The 19,705-nt window shown below is 47.1% G+C and overlaps 1 protein-coding gene across 1 annotated transcript in view; it reads left to right on the top strand.

Annotated features, from left to right (window-relative positions):
• Positions 1-19,705, top strand: part of LOC125296445 (potassium channel subfamily T member 2) — a 71,176-nt gene that overhangs the window by 14,199 nt on the left and 37,272 nt on the right. Inside the window, exons 2-13 of the mRNA XM_048246360.1 lie at positions 3,205-3,342; positions 5,062-5,115; positions 6,201-6,249; positions 6,633-6,692; positions 7,764-7,838; positions 8,032-8,115; positions 9,241-9,335; positions 10,640-10,820; positions 14,003-14,167; positions 17,064-17,200; positions 17,736-17,799; positions 18,327-18,435. Of these exons, the coding sequence (XP_048102317.1) occupies positions 3,205-3,342; positions 5,062-5,115; positions 6,201-6,249; positions 6,633-6,692; positions 7,764-7,838; positions 8,032-8,115; positions 9,241-9,335; positions 10,640-10,820; positions 14,003-14,167; positions 17,064-17,200; positions 17,736-17,799; positions 18,327-18,435 (1,211 nt within the window). The remainder of the gene's footprint in view (positions 1-3,204; positions 3,343-5,061; positions 5,116-6,200; positions 6,250-6,632; positions 6,693-7,763; positions 7,839-8,031; positions 8,116-9,240; positions 9,336-10,639; positions 10,821-14,002; positions 14,168-17,063; positions 17,201-17,735; positions 17,800-18,326; positions 18,436-19,705) is intronic.

The raw sequence follows: 19,705 nt of genomic DNA, 5'->3' as shown, positions 1-19,705 counted from the left end.
TTTCCATTGATTATTTAAAAAGGGTATGAATCATTTTGGACACGCCATTTTTCATAAAAAAATGTAAAAAAGATGAAAATGCTTTTTTTTGGTTCCATATTTTTACCACATTGTCTTACAACCTTGTCTGAAACTTGCTGTTCTAAATCTAATGAGCCCTTAGATACCCGAGATCATTCACAGATTTTCACTCTCCCTTTGGCCACAACTGACACAGTCAATGGTTGCCTCCAATTGCATAGGCTACTTTTATTTCATGTCTCTAAGAATGTGTTAGCAGTTGTGGGTGTGCAGTGTTACTACCCAAGAGAGACATATTCCTGTGAGCTGGAGATTTTTCATGGTTCGGATTTGCAGCCTGAGCCCTTATGAGTTTTTAATGTGTTTGTTTACTGCCTGGCCTTCCTTAGCTATAGAAATCCGCTGCCCAGGAAATTCCTACAGCTTAGCTCTTTGTTATTGGGCAATATTTCCACTTTGGTTCTCCTCTGCCGTGGCCCCCAGATGAATGCTGTAGGGGATTCTCCCTCTGTGTTTTTTCTTAGTGGGTGAAAAGATAGAAGAGAGAGACAGACAGAGAGGAGGTGGGAATATTGCGAGTGATACAGACGGAAGGGAGCGATGGGGTGGGTTATTGTTTTTACTCTGTTTGTCTTTACGCAAAGCTTCCTTACAGTACAGCAATCCTATCAATACGTGCGCTTGGTGGGAGTTTAATCAATTCTCTCAGCCCTGTTAGCACTTTGTTAATTGAGCTACAAGTACACAGCATGGTGTGTTGCCCATTGCAGTGATGGAATAAGAGGAGAGGGAACCAAAAATAACACAAATTGGCATTGACTGAAGAGAGTGGTGTCTATCACTGGGGTAAAGTCGTATTTGATTACCAGACTTTTGAATGGGTTTCTGAAATGAACAAGGGATGCGCCTCAGAAACAAAAGAAATTGGTTTCCCCAAGAGAGGCATATCAAGCACAATCACATTAGAGTACAATGGCCATAATCAAGCCCCTACTAACTCAATATTAACTTATTAAATATTCAATATCAGATCTGAAGACATTATAGCTGGCTTCAGAATCTCAGTGTGTGATGATCAAACTACTCTCATCTTCTTACTAAAGACAGCCATTTGTGAAAATGAGTTAGGCTAAATAAATTATAATTACATTTGCATTTTAATCATTAATGCAGTGGAAGCAAAGGCTAAATGAAGTTCTGCTGAAGATGTAGGAAAGATCAGTTGTAGATTTGTGTCACACCATGTCCTGACACACCCCACCCTTTACACACACACACACACACACACACAGAAATGCTCACACACACACCCATTTAAATGCACAAACTCACAGTGAGAGCTTTGGCCTTTCACTCCTTTCATCGTGCATGCTAGTTCAGACAGTTACTAAATGTCCAATCAAAGCCAGCAATCAATCCCTCCAGTTAGCTGGGATGCCTGTGCCTGGCATGGGGTGATGCTGGAGGAGCCTCAGACACATCACAGGGACGAGGCCTCTAAATGAATAACACGCAACTTTGATTATATTAGCCCCATGTGTCCAGCCGTGTGTCCGTGGGTGAGGGGTAGGGAGAGAGAGAGAGAGAGCGGCGGCGCTCTGTCGCCATGGCAACGCAACGCATCGTTTCAGGGCGGGTTTGGTGGAGGATGGTGAATGGTGGGGGGTTGTGGCGGTAGCCGGATAGTGTGTCTGGTTTTGTGTGTGTGTGTGTTAATGTGCAGCTGTGTGGCAAAGTATCACCTGTTATCTGGGGCCTACTCAACAGCGTTAGAACCCCCCTTTTCCCAGTGTGTGAAATAGAATTTCACTCCTCTCCCCTTTGTACTATGAAACAGGAACAGAGATACAGAGGTGTGTGTGTGATGTGGTGCGGTGTGATTTGGTGAATGGTGTGTGTGTGTTGGTGTGTGTGACGATGTCTTTGCCAGCTTGTGGTGGGAATGATGAGGGGATGCTATTTCCTCTCATTTGAGGTGGCGGGGAGAGCATGAGTCAGCCCGGCTCAGTGGGTTTCAGTCAGATCTGGTGTCCGCTCTGCTCTCCGCTCTCGGGGACATGAAAGACAGCGCAGCCTGCTCCGCCGGTCCACTCCCGGTCACCTCTCAAGTGCAGGAAGACAGCGCAGGCATCACGAGCAGCAGCGCTCCAGTGCTCCGGCAGATACGCCTCAGATGACTCCTGTGTTCAGAAGGACAAACGTTAATGGCAGTCACATTTCCTCGATGCTTTTTCCTCCCTCTCTCCTCTCTCTTTCTCTCTCTCTCTCTCTCTCTTTCCCTTTTCCATTTCTTCTCTGTGGTGTAAGTAGGTGAGAGAGAAAGAGAGTGTGTGTATCTGTGTGTTTGTGTGTGTGTGGGTGTGTGTGTGTGTGTGTGTCTTAGATGTAAGAAACTCTACATTTGCATGTATGAGTCTGTATGGCAGAAAGAAAGAGTGAGTGAGAGAGAGAGGGATGAAGAGAGCAGATGACATAAGTGAGAGAATAAAGCCTGACTGGCGTAGTGCGGTAAGGCTGGAGGTCTGCGTCTCTGACGGTGGGAGCCGTAGGACGAGGAAAGAAGAGTAATTACGGGCTCTCACGCTGGCCAGAACATCAGAAGGAAGTAATTTGTTGCTCTATATTTAATCAGCTCTGATAACCAGCCCAAGTGCGCCTGCCAGTGCCAAGACAGACAGGGAGGAGATGCAGGAACACCATTTCCTCCAAAGCACATTAGTTTTTAATACATACACACATGCACACACACACACACACACACAGACATTCACACATGCACAAGCGCGCGCACACATACACACACACACACACGGACATGCACACACACACACACACACACACTCGCACAGACACACACACACATGGGCATGCAAACTCACACACACACACATGCACAGACACAGGCTATTTCCTATTTATTGCTGTTCATGTAATCATAATAATAATGGTAATCACAATCTCTCTCCCCACACTCTATTTCATCCATTCAACCCCACACGTCACGTTGATGTTTGCTTTCATTTTTATTTTTTCCCTTCGTTTTCTGCTCCTCTTCTATCTGTGGTCTGGCGTCTGATTTGTTTTGGTTTGCCTCCTATTTGATTGTTTTTCTTTTTCTTTCCTTCTCAAACTTTTTTTATTTTCATCTCGACTCATGACTCATTTGCGCCATCCCTCTCTCAGAGTCCAAGTAGAGTTCTATGTGAACGAGAACACTTTCAAGGAGCGTCTCAAGCTGTTCTTCATCAAAAACCAAAGATCCAGTGAGTTTATGTTTGTGTCTGTGTCTGTGTGTGGTATTTGTGAGTGTTGTGGCTGTCTGTGTGTGTGTCTGTGTTTGAGGAGGGTGGAGGGCAGGGGAGGGGCAGGGGAGGGGCAGGGTGGAGGGCAGGGGAGGGGCAGGGGAGGGGCAGGGTGGAGGAACAGTGAGGAGCAGGAGTGGAGGGGCAGGAGGGGCAGGGGTGGAGGGGCAGGGAGGGCAGGGGTGGAGGGCAGGGGAGGGGCAGGGAGGGGCAGGGAGGCAGGGTGGAGGGCAGGGGAGGGGCAGGGTGGAGGGCAGGGGAGGGGCAGGGTGGAGGCAGGGAGGGGCAGGGTGGAGGCAGGGAGGGGCAGGGTGGAGGGCAGGGGAGGGGCAGGGTGGAGGGCAGGGGAGGGGCAGGGTGGAGGGCAGGGGAGGGGCAGGGTGGAGGCAGGGAGGGGCAGGGTGGAGGCAGGGAGGGGCAGGGTGGAGGGCAGGGGAGGGGCAGGGTGGAGGCAGGGAGGGGCAGGGTGGAGGGCAGGGGAGGGGCAGGGGAGGGGCAGGGTGGAGGCAGGGAGGGGCAGGGTGGAGGGCAGGGGAGGGGCAGGGGAGGGGCAGGGTGGAGGGCAGGGGAGGGGCAGGGGAGGGGCAGGGTGGAGGGCAGGGGAGGGGCAGGGTGGAGGCAGGGAGGGGCAGGGTGGAGGCAGGGAGGGGCAGGGTGGAGGGCAGGGGAGGGGCAGGGTGGAGGGCAGGGGAGGGGCAGGGTGGAGGGCAGGGGAGGGGCAGGGTGGAGGGCAGGGGAGGGGCAGGGGAGGGGCAGGGTGGAGGCAGGGAGGGGCAGGGTGGAGGCAGGGAGGGGCAGGGTGGAGGGCAGGGGAGGGGCAGGGTGGAGGGCAGGGGAGGGGCAGGGTGGAGGGCAGGGGAGGGGCAGGGGAGGGGCAGGGTGGAGGGCAGGGGAGGGGCAGGGTGGAGGGCAGGGGAGGGGCAGGGGAGGGGCAGGGTGGAGGGCAGGGGAGGGGCAGGGGAGGGGCAGGGTGGAGGGCAGGGGAGGGGCAGGGGAGGGGCAGGGTGGAGGGCAGGGGAGGGGCAGGGTGGAGGGCAGGGGAGGGGTGAGGGGCAGGGTGGAGGGGCAGGGGAGGGGCAGGGTGGAGGGCAGGGGAGGGGCAGGGAGGAGGGGCAGGGTGGAGGGCAGGGGAGGGAAGACGGAGGGGGGCTTGAACGCAGAGCAAGACATAGACAGGTGAAAATATACGCTGCAAGCTTTGTCAAGAGAGATAATGATGAGATACAGAGATATGAGCCCATTATGACAAGATTATGACACTTGAGGTCTGGAACAGGAATAGGACTTTGGGCCACCCAAGGAAAAGCAGGATGCTGACTACTCTCTGAGCACAGATTACACTGCGTCAGCTGGGTAAAATGGTGACTGCTGCCAAGCCTGCCAAATCAAAAGCAAAGCAAAACAGACCTATTCTTAGGTCAAATGTATTCTCAGGTCAAAAATAGTTCCTTCAAGGATCAAGGTTCAAGGTTTTTCACATAGACCAGAAATTGGATCTGACCATTTACAATTAGCGACCTGGTTTGTTTCTTGCTTTTGAATAAGTGCCTTGTTACATAAAACATAAATTGTACAAACCAAACCGCTGGTTTGCCACCCTTCTGACTCTCTCTCTCTCTCTCTCTCTCTCTGTGTGTGTGTGTGTGTGTGTGTGTGTGTGTGTGTGTGTGTGTGTGTCTGTGTGTGTGTGTGTGTGTGTGTGTATACATATGTCTGTCTGTGTCTCTTGTCTCCATAGAACTGGCTTTCTCAAACAGAATGCCTCATCACACAACCGGAGCCAGTTTGACTGGTGAGTCCCGCTGACTCTTTATTATCTGCATCAGAGAGGACGCTTCCTCTGTGGTCCTTATAGAGCAGCCCACGGTGCATTATGATACATTTCCACTAGTGGCTTGTGTGTTCCCTTGAGTCAACCCCATAATCCTGGTGTGGTCAGCACCTTGTTCCAGCTGCTCATCGGCACAGCAACATAGGAACACAAGAACACAAGAACACATAAATATAGCAACACAAGAACACAGAAACACAAACACACGAACACAAAAACACAGAAGTATAGCAACACAGGAACAACCTGATGGGGTTCTCTTCTAACAAGCTGCGACAGACAGCCAAATCAATAACTCTTGGAATCCTTTACCAGCGAGGATCAGCGTCGCTCAGACACTTCATTTAGCTAGCATACGCTCCTGCCTCCTGTGCTGCTCTACATAGCCATCTGAGACAGGAAGCCACTCATCGTTAACTGAGACGCTGGGCTCTTTTAACGAAGTGGGCTTTATTTACCCCGACAGCCAGGTCAAGGGATGTCATCAGTTAACATGGGATTCCCTCTATGCCTATGGAGCCATTGATTTATTGGCAGCTGGGAACAAACTTTAAACAACTCAATGAGATTATAGAAGACAAAGAGGGAGGAGAGGAGAGATAGAGGCTAGTAAAAGCATATACTGTAGGCCTGTGTGCCTGCAACAGTCCAGAGAGACGAGATCAAAAACCTGGCTAGTGTGCAGAGAGCACCTGGGGAGGGGGTCAGCTTTGAACATTATCCCTTGATGGTCACTGTTTTCATTGTGCCTGCATGGTTCACCTGCACCGGCACACTAGAAAGCCCATTTGAAATGTGCTGTGAGGGAATGATTCTTGAGGGATACACAACACTAGACCATCACACTGAGTGTATAGCATGCTTCTTTTACAGAGCAATTTATTTCAGTTGCCGTGTTTTTGTGACACATTACTGGTGTTGGTCAGTTGTTTGCTTGTAAGTGTTTGCTCTTGAGAGCTTGCGACCCTCATGCATATTCAAGTGGCGATAAGCTGTGTGGCTCTCTCATGCCGAGGCTTTCTGCCCCTTTGTGTCTGTGCTCGCAGGTCTCTCATCATCTGGGTGAACAGACCACTGCCCCTCTGGGCTCTACAGGTCAGATTCAGCCGCTCGCTCTCCTCTCTCAAGCTTTGATTCCTCTCTTTTCGCCCGAGACCATATCCCTCTTTTACTGTGCTTTACTGTTTCTCTCTCTCTCTCTCTCTCTCTCTATATATATATATATATCTCCACCACTGCTTATTTCACTGTCTCTCTATTAGTGTATATTGATCTGTGCAACTGCTTTGTGAGGCTGTGATTTTTATTTTGATCCGCTTACCTTACCTTTCTCTCCGTATCTCTGTAGCTTCTCTCTCTCTCTCTTTCTTTCTCTCAGTCCACCTATGTTCACATTTTCTCTCCCTCTATATATCCACTCCTCTGTCATGTCTCCTGTTTTGTCTGACTGCTCTCCTCTTCCTCATCCTCTTCCTCAGGTGCTGGTGGCCTTCATCAGTTTCTCAGAGACTATGTTGCTGGTGTATCTCAGCTACAAGGTGAGCAAGCGCGCACCTACGCCACCGAGAATTCTCCCACTGAATTGAAATGAACAAATACATTTGGTTATTTTAGAGAAAAATATAAATAGCCTGGCATGCAGTTTATGGGCTACAGTGCAGAGTTGGGAAGTTATGGTAGGCCAACTTGGAGTGAATATACAAACAGGGGGAATTCTTTCTCTACTTGTAGCTGAGTAGCCTGGTAGGCCGATACACACAGTGCGTGCGGCTGTACACTATGCAGGTGCCACTGAATCGTGCTCTCACAACAACCACGCCGTCATCTTAAATAGTCTCACTGTCGCCTTCAAGCAAGCAAAACAATGCTTTGAAAACATCTGTTTCGCTGGAAGGGCAAAGGGGTAGCAACAGTACAACAGTACAGAGACTGACAAGTCAGATGGTAGAGCTAATGTTATGAGATTGTTAAAATACGGGATATTTACGGGAAAATATTAAAACGGGAAGACAGCGGGAAAAAAGTTAAAATACGTGAGAAAGCTGGAAAAGACGTGAGGATTGACAGCTATGGCCCCCAGGCGTGCTCCCTCTCAAACTCCGCTCTGCTCCACTCGCCCGTGCCGCGCCTGCTCCCGCTCCTCGCCACCGCCATTCAGACAGCCGCTTTACTGTTTTCCCCCCACCCACTTACCCCCACCTCTTATTGATTAAGAACACTGCTGTCAATTAACCACAGAGAGAGTGTGTGTGTGTGTTTGTGTGTGTGTGTGTGTGTGTGTGTGGGCTGGAATGGGGTTGGGGGAAAGTGGTAAGGTTATCCCAGAGACAGGAGCCGAGCTTAAACCTCATTGATTCACGCAGAAATTTCTCCTCTCTCCCACACACGCATGGAAGCAGGTCACCTATAACCTACAGGCATTCGCCACACAAAAGAGTCGCTAAGCAGATGCTGTGTCATTCGATCACAATTGGGCCACCCAAGGTCGGCATGAAAGAAGGGAGCCTTGAAGTCCCCACAACAGCCTTGAACGGTCATTTCTTCCTGAAGGTATGGAAATTGAGCTAGCCTGACCTTTAACCTTTTGTATGTGTGTGTGTGGTTTCCAGGGCAACCTTTGGGAACAAGTGTTACGCATTCCTTTCATTCTGGAAATGATAAGCGCCGTCCCCTTTGTAATCACTGTGAGTAAATCAGACAGCCGATGATTCACATTCACACAATCAATTCACTTTTGGAAAAATTGACCATGAATGCAGCCTGTGCACTGGTCGACACCACAATGTGATGTACCACAGTGTGATTGAGACAGTGATCATTTGCGTTGATGTTTTTGTGTGTGTGTGTGTGTTGTTTTCCCCTCATGTCTATTGCCAGGTGATTTTGCCCTCCCTCAGAAACCTGTTCATCCCGGTGTTTCTGAACTGCTGGCTGGCCAAGCACGCCCTGGAGAACATGATTGTGAGCGCTGCCATCTGTTTCTCACACAGCTGTTTCCTGCCTCTGTTTGCCTGTTTGCCAGGCCACACACTAGCTGGCTTTATCTATAACAGCCATGTGTGGCAATGTGTGCTGTTTGTCAACATGTGCAGCCAATCTGTTTGAGATTGATTCTCAGGTTAATGGTCCCCTTGAAGCCCCTGTAACCAATGGTAGCAGATTTTGCTAATTTGCTAATTGCTGCTAACCCCCTTCTTTAAAGCAACACTAAAGCACTTTTCCTCTGTCGCGCGCACTCTATTTGTCTACCACCGGCTTTGCAAATAACGATGTCCACAGACACGGTATGTTGCATGATTTAATGAAAGTATGATGTATTGCGACATTAGATGCAAGTCAAATTTGTAGTTTCTTATGTCTCATTCTATCGAACTACAGATCCGCTACCCGATCTGGCAAACTTACATAGTGCGGTTATAGCCGATAGAGGGCCGCGAAGCGAATGCAGAAGTGCCGTTCACCCTGTTACGAGTAGTTGAACCACTGAAACGATTTTGGAAACATTACATTAAGGTACAAAAAACTCTTTGGTGTTGCTTTAATGCCCTGTGATAATAAATAGTAATAGTGATAGTGATAATAAATAATAAAAAGTAATATCTTGGCAGAGATGCTGTCCTTTATGTATGTTGTTTCCTGGCTGGTTCATTCATTTGGACTGTTAAACAATATTTGCATATACTGTATAAAATATATATACAGTCATTGGATATATTTGGAGTTTTAATTCAGTTAGTTAGTTAGTTAGTTAGTTAGTTATTGGGATCAGGCACAGTTAGCTTAATTATTCTACAAAGCTATATTCTTAAATGCAGGTTGTTGTTGTTATTGTTGTTTTTGTTGTTATCTACAGTGTAGCTCCAATAGATTTGTTATTTGTCTACAAATTATTTAGTTCTTTAAATCAAACTATATTCATTCAGTGTTACCAGTTTACAGAATCATACAAACATATAAACACGCATGCAAACAGTACACAAATGCAGGCTATACTATGTATGAACAGCTATCCCTTTGCTAAACAGAGTGCTCTGGGCTGTGTGGCATTGCTGACCCCTGATGAGCCCTGTGTGTGCCTTTTTTCAGAACGACCTGCACCGAGCCATCCAGCGCACACACTCGGCCATGTTCAACCAGGTCCTCATCCTCATCTCCACGCTGGTGTGCCTCATGTTTACCTGGTGCGTCCCGCAGGCAGACAGGGATGTGAAGTGCACAGACCATGTGAAATATTTATATTGGAGGATTTTAATATTGGAGGACCAAACTCAGTTAGATGGGAAAGTGTGGAGTGTGTGAATGATTTGTCTAGCGTGCACTACCTTACAACATACTCAAAAGTATAATGTCCTTTTAAATCCTAAACCTCATTGCTACATCATCTGCCTGGGGTTATGGTTGGGCCAAGGGATGTACATGTAGTAATATATATTTATTTGATAAGTACATCACAATCTGTGTTATCTAAAATCTGTGGTAATGAAAGGGACATTGATGTGGTATCATGCTGAGTGTGTTAGGTAAGGTTTCGTTAGAAGGCTAGGTAAGAATAGGTAAGTACATATGAAAGAAAGGGGATGTGAGGGTACTGGCTAACCCGGGTATCTTTGGGAGTGACCGCTGATGTGTGAAAACACTGCACTGAGCAGCTATTGTTTCCAAAGTGACGTGTTGTTTGCGTTTGGAGATCAGCGATTCCTACTGAAGTTACCTGGGGTTACCAGGAAGTTACCAAGACAGTAACCTTGCTTGGCAGTGCACTGCTATGACGTGTGTTACTGTGGTGACACAGAGGCTAGTGAGCTGCAGAGCTTTGTGTGGTAAACCCCATGAAACAAAGCACATTGGAAAGCAGCTGGGAGCAGAAAGGGTGACCTTTCCACCATTGACAGAATGTTGATTCAGCAGACCCTTCAACTCTGAGCAAACAGAGAGGCACATGCACACACACACACGCACGCATATGCATACACACACACACGCATGCATACACACACACACACATGCACACATACACATACACGCACATACACACACGTACGCATATGCATACACACACACACGCACGTTTAAGCATACATACACACACACACACACACACGTGCATACACACACACACACACACACACGCGCACGCACACGCACACGCACACGCACACGCACACGCACACGCACACGCACACGCACACGCACACACACACACACACATATAGTATATACATATTCAAAATGTAAAATGCCATGTACACACTTCTTTAAAACCTGCATAAATGGGGCATACATGAGAGGTTTCAAACTGAGGCTTACACTTTTCTCTCATTCTCTGTAATTATGTTTTCCTCCTCTCTTTTCACTCTCTCTGTCTCCCTCCCCACTCTCTCTCTCTACTCCTTCTTTCTTTCTCTGCCTCTCTCTCCTTGTACCTCCTCTCTTTCTCCTTTTTTGTTCCCTCTCCTCCCTCTCTCTCTCTCTCTCTGTCTCTCAGTATCTGTGGTATCCAGCACCTGGAGCGTGCGGGGAACAACCTGACGCTCTTCGACTCGCTCTACTTCTGTGTGGTCACCTTCTCCACCGTTGGCTTTGGCGATGTTACACCACAGATCTGGCCCTCCCAGCTGCTGGTGGTCATCATGATCTGTGTGGCCCTCATCGTCCTGCCCATACAGGTGGGTCACACACCTGATCATACCTGACCACGCCTGTTACACCGCATTATGTAACAGCACTGCAATATATAATAACTTGGCAAAATATTCACTTCATTTTGTAACAATTCCTGCATTTTGTAATAAATAAATAAATAATAATATGCAGCATTTTATAATAAACTGCCTGATCTGAATGGCCCCTCATCGTCCTGCCCATACAGGTGGGTCATACCTGACCACGCAGGCCATGGCGGTCCTCTTACACCGCATTATGTAACAGCAATGTATTATGTTATCATTTTACAAAATGTTCACTTCATTATGGAATAATTCCCACATTTTGTAAAAAGCTGCCTGAACGCAATATGTAATAAATTTCCCCGCATTTTGTAATCAATTATTGCAGGAGACTCATCTCACCTGCGTTAGAGAAGGCACTATGGACTGGACACGCACTGAACTGGACTTGACTGGACTGGGCATATGGCACTAGAGCAGATACTGAAATATGAGTCATTCTGGGTCGGATTTTGCAACATTGGTTGTCCGCTAGTTAAAGTGGGATACTCCACGCATCATCCAGTTGAAATTGCACAGTCAGGTGCTTCACAGTTTTAGAACGGTAGACTATTAAAACAAAGAAAACAGACCTGAGCACACTGATTAAACTTGCAGTCTTTACTTAGTTAGGCTTTATTTACAAGAAGTGCACATCTCTTTGTCTATTCTGACAAAGACACAGTGGTGTCAAAACGTTAGTGGTTTTTGCTTGCACTAAGTTAAGACTGCAAAATCAGTGTCCTCCGGTCTAACACAGGTGAGATGAGTCCCCACTTCCTTTTTCTTTGTTTTACTGGTCGTAAGCTGTCAGTTGAGCACTGATGATAGCAGCACACTGAAACACTGTCTACTCCTGAGTCTGAAGTCTCAAGATTTATTTTATTTAGTGTGAGGAACAACAAAGGTTTACCTCTCAGTTGCTAAAAACAGGAATGTTGAGGCATCTTAATGTGCCTTAAATAGAAGGAAGGTTCTTTTTTGGAAACATAGGCAGAGCTAAGCAGGAGTTGTTGTAACTCCTATTTGACTTGGCTGCCAGTTCCCCAGTCTTTTTGCACCCCCTCCTCCTCATATGGGTGGTTTCCCAGAATGCATTTGTTGTGCTGCATTCACAAATGCTCTATTGATATGCCATCATTTTTTCTCTTGGTTTATTTATTGTTATTTAGGCTTAATCAGACAACCACAGCCACATGCTCTCCCCTCTAGTAGAAAAGCCAGTCCTGCCTCTGATAAAATAGCACATTCTTCAGGTGAACTACGCAGTACAATTCTATGTTTCTAATTTCCTGGTTTTAGACGGTGCTGCAGATAAGGTGAATTTATTCTGTGTAGTAACCAGCAGCTCGCTCCCACAAAGGCAGATTGTGCAAACCCTGAATGTCTCTTTATGACGGTTCAGACACTTAAAAAGGAGACGGTGTATAGAGCTTTGAAAGTACCCAGCTGTGGTGTTCTTCTTTGTCTCTCGACAAGCACTTAGAAAAGCAATGGAACTACCGGATGCTCTTGGTGTTGAGCACAGTGGCTATGGGGAGATGGGCCGTCTCACAATCTCAGGAGTATTGTGTTTGCATAAGGTACGCTTGCGTTGGATGGATCATCGAGTGGATGCTTCTACATGAGTGTTGACATGATGTGCTTTCCTGTGAAAGCTGTGATGGTTCTGACAGGGAAAAAAAACAGCAGGCTGAGGAGTTTCTTCCACTGGGAACTCCCAACAGATGGTGGACATGGAGCAAATCTGTCACATGCACACACACTGGACACAGAGATACCCCCTCATATTCTCACTGACACACACACACACACACACACACACACACACACACACACACACACACACACACACACACACACACACACACACACACCTCCCTGTAGGGCTTGACGCCAACTTGTGATGGTAGTGAACTGCTCTTATGTGACGCCCCTGTCGAATACACTGGGCGGGTGGACTGTGAGTGTGTGTGTGTCTGTTTGTGTGTGTGTGTCTCAGTGTGAGTTTGTGTGTATCACATTGAATAGGAAATGCCAGGCAAACTGGTGATGTGGTCCTCCCCACCCTTTCTGTCTCTTTTTTCTCTCTCTCCTTGTCTCCCTCTCTATCTCTCGCTTTCATCCATAAATACTCTCTGACATTTAGTCCCCCCCAAAACACACACACACACACACACACACACACACACACACACACACACACTACATTTCAGAGCAGTGGGGGGAACCCTGTGTGTTCCTTACGCCCGGGGAACCCAGGGAGGGGTCCAGGCACCCCCTCCCTCTTCTCCAAACCCCTCCTTCCTTCTCGCCTCTCTTCCACCATCCTCACCTCTTCATCCCTCTGTCTTCTCTCCCTTTTTCCTCCCTCCTTTTCCTCCCATCTCTCTTCCTCTCATCTTTTCAGTTGTCTTCTCCCCTCTTTTTCCATCCATTCTCTCCTTTCACCAATCCTTCCTCCTCTCCCTCCTTCCTTCTCCCCTCTCACCATTCCCCTTCTCCCCCTCTTCTCTCCTCCTCTCATACAATCAACTGGTGGCTGTCCCCAGAGGAGACTCTGTAGGCAGTGACTGACACCTCCACTGTGTCCCACCGTATCAGATAATCACAGGAAAACTCCAACGGGACCACACTCCACACACACTCAATTCCCAACGCAGCTTGCCATTCTGGCCTGTCAGTCAAACACGCCACAGCTCAGCACATCGAGCACTGTGAAAATTGTGAGCCTCGATGTCCCCCGTTTCCATCTTGTCATCGTTCGCCATTATTCCCCTGAAGCACACAGTAGGTTCGTAGCTCGGTGAACTCGCACTCACATTCACTTTGTGGATGTCCTCTGCTTCCCGACTGAGAATGTAATTAAGCTCACTGAAGTCATATAACAATTTGCCGTCGCCGCAGCAACCTCATCACCATGCTCAATAGAGGATGTCAGCGGCGATCACAAAATTACACCTTTCTTTAACTCAGCCATTTAATGAATTCTGCTCAGTGATCCTGGCCAGGGTGTCACTTTTTGCAAAGATGGCAGACATTGCTGTGTGCGGTTGGACTTAGTGCCGCTCCATTAAATTCCATTTGGAGGTCTGTCTGTAAGTCTGAGCCGTTTGTGTGTGTGTGTGTGTGTGTGTGTGCAGTTTGAGCAGTTGGCCTTCCTGTGGATGGAGCGGCAGAAGTCGGGGGGGAACTACAGCCGCTACCGTGCGCAGACGGAGAAGCATGTGGTGCTCTGTGTCAGCTGTCTGAAGATAGACCTCCTCATGGACTTCCTCAACGAGTTCTTCGCCCACCCCAGACTTCAGGTCCGTTTCCCAGGCCTCGCCTCGCCAGGCCTGACCAGGCCTATGCCAAGTGGGACAAAGTGCAGGGACGTGCACAGGGGGGTTGCTCAGGTTGCCCGGGCAACTGCCCATATGCTCTTCTTGACTCATGTTGCCCTTCCAATAGGGAAAATAAATAAATAAATCGTACAATGGATGCAGAATTTCACGTAGGTCTAGATAAAAAAAAATCGCGAAGCCTCATTCACTTCCATTCGGGCACCGAAAATGAAAGTCAGCAGGGGAAGGGTAAACTCTGTTTACGTGGCTGCAGCGCTGCACGCGACCGACACCTGAGCTGAGCCTGCATAAGCGGCCCTAGAAGGAGATTGTCGCGGTTGTCGTATGAGACGACTCAACGTTGTCGGAAAAGGTGAGTTTGTGATGTATAACAAACGAACGATCATCGCCATCAAGTTTTATGAAATTAATTAAAATCTTCATAAATCCAGGCTGAGTTTGCCACGTTTAGCCTAAATAATCAGACAGATAAGCCTAGCTTGCAGAGAAGCAGTCCGTTATCACATAGCCCATAGGTTTTCAAAGTGTGGCCCGGGGGCCAATGGCGGCCCGCGATAACATCTGTAAAACTGTACAACTGTACTGTGTGCTTTGAAAAGTATGAATCTCCGTTTAGTGGTGTTTAGTGGCCGTCAGGTTTTCCTGTGGTGCTTTGGTAGCTGGAATTGGCCCTGAATAAGGCCTATGCTGATAAGAAGCAAGGCACACTGAGACTGTTCTAAATAAGTTTGTACTTGAAATGGACTGCAACCAGAAAAGTTATATCTCAAAGAAATAGAGGGTAGAGAACCCCAGGGATTGTGTGTGCATTGCAACTTTTCTTAAGATTTTCACAAGTTTTGCCAGGTTTAGCCTCAGTTATGAATTAAAATGTGTTTAATGCAATAAATATAAACTGCAGAGATGCAACCTGCTCATTAAAATGATACAAATGGGATTTATTCCAGTTTTTTTTTTCTTTTTCTCCCCCCGCCCCTTTGGCGGCCCTCAGTTAATGTTGGGTTCCTGAATTTGCCCTCAGTTAATGTTGGGTTTCTGAATTTGCCCTCAGTTAATGTTGGGTTTCTGAATTGGCCCTCACCAATCAAAACTTTGAGAACCCCTGACATAGCCTATAGGCTACTATTTTTTTGGTAGGCATTAGGCAAACTAAGCTACATGTCTGCTGATAGTTAGTTTCTCACATTTTGTTTTAGCAAAAAGAATGAATGATGGAAGTAGGCCTAATGCATCACATTAATTATTTTATTCAAAATGGTTAAATGCCTAAATATCACTAGTATTTTGGGTATTGTTTGAAGCCAAGATGCCCACTGAAAAGAGTCAGATTCAGGAGAGGGAGAGACAATTCAGGGAGGCAGCAATCACTGCAGGGTTGGCTGCGAAAAAGCCAACCAGCAGGTGAGACAGAGACTTTGCACTGTGATAAAGATGACATGACACTGTGTAAATGAGTTAATTAATTAATCAGACTCATATTTTAGCCTAGCCTACTAATGGTAATGTTTCATAATTACATTACATTTAAGATGAGGAGCAGTCATAAGCCTCCAGACTACTGTATGTGAGGAAAATGTGGACTAGAAGGAGGCACAGAGGACAGGAAGGCCTAAGTGATGATCACGAGATGAGATGAGCTGCATGCTAAATAATTGTAATCTAAAAAAACAGGCTATTTTAAAGGTCATTTCAAAGATCTTGCCTGAGCAGAACATAAATACCACTAGTGGGCATGAAAATAATAATGATAAGTTAAGGTGATTGAGTGCTGTGTTATTCTCTGTCCTGCATATAGCCCGTGAGTTTTTATTTTTTTTGGGGGGGTGCCCTTTTTTCAGGTCAGAGCAACTGCCCCTCAAAATTCCTGTGCACGTCCCTGACAAAGTGTGTGCGTGTGTTCCTGTGCTTTTGTGCATGTCCATGGCTGTCTGCATAAAATGTTAAAATAAATATTGATGTGTGTATGCATGCATGTAGTATTCATGAGACATTTGGGTATGGTATATGCACATGTGTGTGTTTGTGTTTCACAGGAAGCAGGAAGTGTGTGTGTTTCAATGTTTCCCCTAAAAAGTTGGAACCAAAGATCCTTGATTACTCCGCTTTAACCCTCTCTGCTGGAACGGTAGTGAGATCACAGAAGCTATGATATGAATCAGTCATGCTTATGAGTGTTAGTGTTTATCTTAACAAGTGTGTGTAATAGTGTGTCTGAAATGACAAAATGATTGTGTAAGCACGCTGTGTCACTATCACTGCTTTTATGAGCTTGTAAAAGCGTGTGTGTGTTTTATGAATGTGTGTATTTCTTTTTCAACCCATGTGGCTTGGGCTTGAGGCTGTGGTGAATACCGAATACAAAAGTGCTCAAGTGTGCACAGCCAGCACATGACATGTCTGTATGAGTGTTATGCGTTTGTGCTCATGCCTGTGCAGCCCTGTCGTCTTATCGTACTGGTCTGGAAGAATAGATACAGATCCTACAGGGGGGAGGGGAGCATAAGATTGTCAATATTATAACTATTACTCTCTGGTTTTTTTCTTTTTTAACTAAATTAGGAGACATGTACTGTATATTGTGATGTTTTGACATGTATATTCATGTTCAAATCTTAACTGAGATCAGGGCACTCCGCACTCTGTGTGTGTATGTGAGTGCGTGTTTGTGTGTTTAATGTACATGTGTGTGTGTGTGTGTGTGTGAGAGAGAGGGAGAGGGGGAGAGAGAAAGTGTGTGTGTGTAAGAGAGAGGGAGAGAGAGAAAGTGTGTGTGTGTGTGTTTTCATGTGTGTAATGTTCATGTGTGTTTGTATGTATCACTGTAAGTGTTTTGATCTGAATGTCTGGCTGTGGACAGGACTACTACGTGGTGATCCTGTGTCCGGCTGAGATGGACGTGCAGGTGCGGCGGGTGCTACACATTCCCCTGTGGGCCCAGCGGGTCATCTACCTCCAGGGCTCCGCGCTCAAAGACCAGGACTTGATGAGGGCCAAGTGAGTGATTGAGCCTGAACCCAAGCCAAGCCAAGCCCCTCCCCCACCACCCCCTGATCCCAGCCCGCCCGCCTACCCCCTGCCCCTGCCAGTTAAGTGCTCGGGGCCCTTGGCTCTGGAATCCTGGGGAGCCGTACATCACGGTGCCGGTCGAGAGCATCGCTCTCCAGCTAGCGTTTATGAGTCACGCACTTTTCAGAGAGGAGCGGAGAGCAGGCGGCGTGCAGCGCTGCTGTCGTCACGTAGCATTCAGCGGCGCCAGCCGCGTCCTAGTGTGGGTTTGATGGACACATTTGTCACTTTATTGTGCCAATTCCCTTTTGTTCACTGCCAGATAATAATTCTCTCTTTTTCTCTCTCTCTCTCACTCTCTCACACACTCACTCACACACACTCACTCTCTCTTTCTCTCTTCTTCTCCCCTCTTTTTCTCTGACAATTTTCTGGCCCCTGCTCATTTCTCACATTGTCCCTGGCTGCCCCCACTTCCTGATTGGTGCCCCCGACCCCCACTCCCTCTTCTGGCTGGTCACAGGATGGACGACGCGGAGGCCTGTTTCATTCTCAGCAACCGATTTGAAGTGGATCGCTTCGCTGCCGTAGGTCTTATCACACACTTTTACCAACAGACTTAATTTGTTTTCCACCTGTGAGCCTCAGTTGTTATTGTTACACGATTCCTTTAGCATATCTTCTGTTTCTTTTTCTTTTTTTTTTGCAAAATGTATTTTTTTTTTTCCTGTGCTGACTCTTTTCTGCTGTCTTGTGTGTTGTTTTCTTTCATTATGCCTGTTGCTTTTTCCTTCTTTGAGAGGCTCAAATTGTTCCATGTTCAGTCCATTGATTTTTACGACAGCGTCTGGCAGGCAACTGTAATTTAAGCCCTCTCTGCTGCATGCAGTGGAGGCAGGATGTGTAGAGGCAATTACTGAGATACTATGAATTTGACCTAATTATGTCTGTAATAGTGGGAATATAATACACTGTGTGTGTGTGTGTGTGTGTGTGTGTGTGTGTGTGTGTGTGTGTGTTTTTTATGTGTGTGTGTGTGTGTGTGTGTGTGTGTGTGCTTCCTCTTTCTTCATCATTACTGTTCTCCGCACCCCCACCCCCCTCTCTGGCTCAGGACCATCAGACCATTCTCAGGGCCTGGGCGGTGAAGGACTTTGCCCCAAACTGCCCTCTGTACGTGCAGATCCTCAAGCCAGAGAACAAGTTCCATGTGAAGTTTGCAGGTCAGCCACAGGCATGTTCCAATACGAAGTATATACTGTATGTCCACAGGAGTTGCTTCGTTATGTGTGTGTGTGTGTGTGTGTATGTGTGTACCCACCACTGTGCCCACACAACCAGTAGCCTGTCCCTCCCTCTATTTCCCTCTCTTTCACAGTTCCTCTGTGCTCTCCCTCTCCTCCCACGCAGTCGTGATGGACAGATTAAGTGCGCCAGTGCTACTGTGATCTGATGAATGCCAACACTCTTGGCTTTTGGAAAACAAAGACCCTCACTTTTACACAACAGCTCCTCCAAAAAAACAACACCCAGTCAAGTAGCACTGATGATGAGGAGAAGGAGGGTAGCTAACACTCTCATTCTCTCTCTGTCCATCCCTCTCTCCCTCCCTCCCTCTCTATCTCTCCCTCTCTCTGTCTGTCTGTCATACACATAGTTTATGTCTGTGTCTGTCTCTCTGTATGTGGTGATATTTATTGGCATGACAATTAGAAATGCTTTGGCAATGCCATTTAACAGGTAGTTAGACAAAAACATTGTGTGCGTGTGTGTGTGTGTGTCTCTCTCACTCTGTCTTCTTGTCAAACTCAGTTCATACACCGCCTGCCTGCGCCCAGCTGTGCTAGTCCCTGATTACCATTTCATTTTGTTCTTGTAGTCAAAGAAATCCACTCAAAACTCCTCCATGCCTCCCACATGCAGTCAGCCCTCACTAGCGCATCGACTCTCCCCTCCATCACCGCCATAGCAGCGCGTGAGTGCAGCCACAGGTTCCTAATTGGTCTAGTGTGAAGTCTCGTAGGACAGACAGAACAGAGCCCCCCCCCCCCCCACACACACACACATACAGATACACACACACACGCACACACACACACAGATACAGATACACACACACACATAGGCATACATTTACGGACACACTCACAGATACACAAACACACACACACACACAGGCATACATTTACGGACACACTCACACATGTATACACACATAGACACAGACACACAGACACACACACGCATAGCCATACACATACAGACACACACACACACAGACATACTCACAATCCCGCCTGCCTGTGTCAATACAGATGTGCCGTCTGTAACAACCACCAACTTAATAAAAATCTGCACGTTTTAAACATAATAATCCTGCCAACGTAATAATTTCCTACCAACGTAATATCTTTTGCCTACTGCCAACATAATAAACCAATTTCCCACCAACGTAATAATTATTAATAATTGTTGGGCATTATTATTATTATC

The sequence above is a fragment of the Alosa alosa genome, chromosome 6 (genome assembly GCF_017589495.1).
Source record: "Alosa alosa isolate M-15738 ecotype Scorff River chromosome 6, AALO_Geno_1.1, whole genome shotgun sequence".
Classification (NCBI taxonomy): domain Eukaryota; kingdom Metazoa; phylum Chordata; class Actinopteri; order Clupeiformes; family Clupeidae; genus Alosa; species Alosa alosa.
Note: the sequence above shows the minus strand (reverse complement) of the source record. Positions and strands in the feature narration are given on the sequence as shown.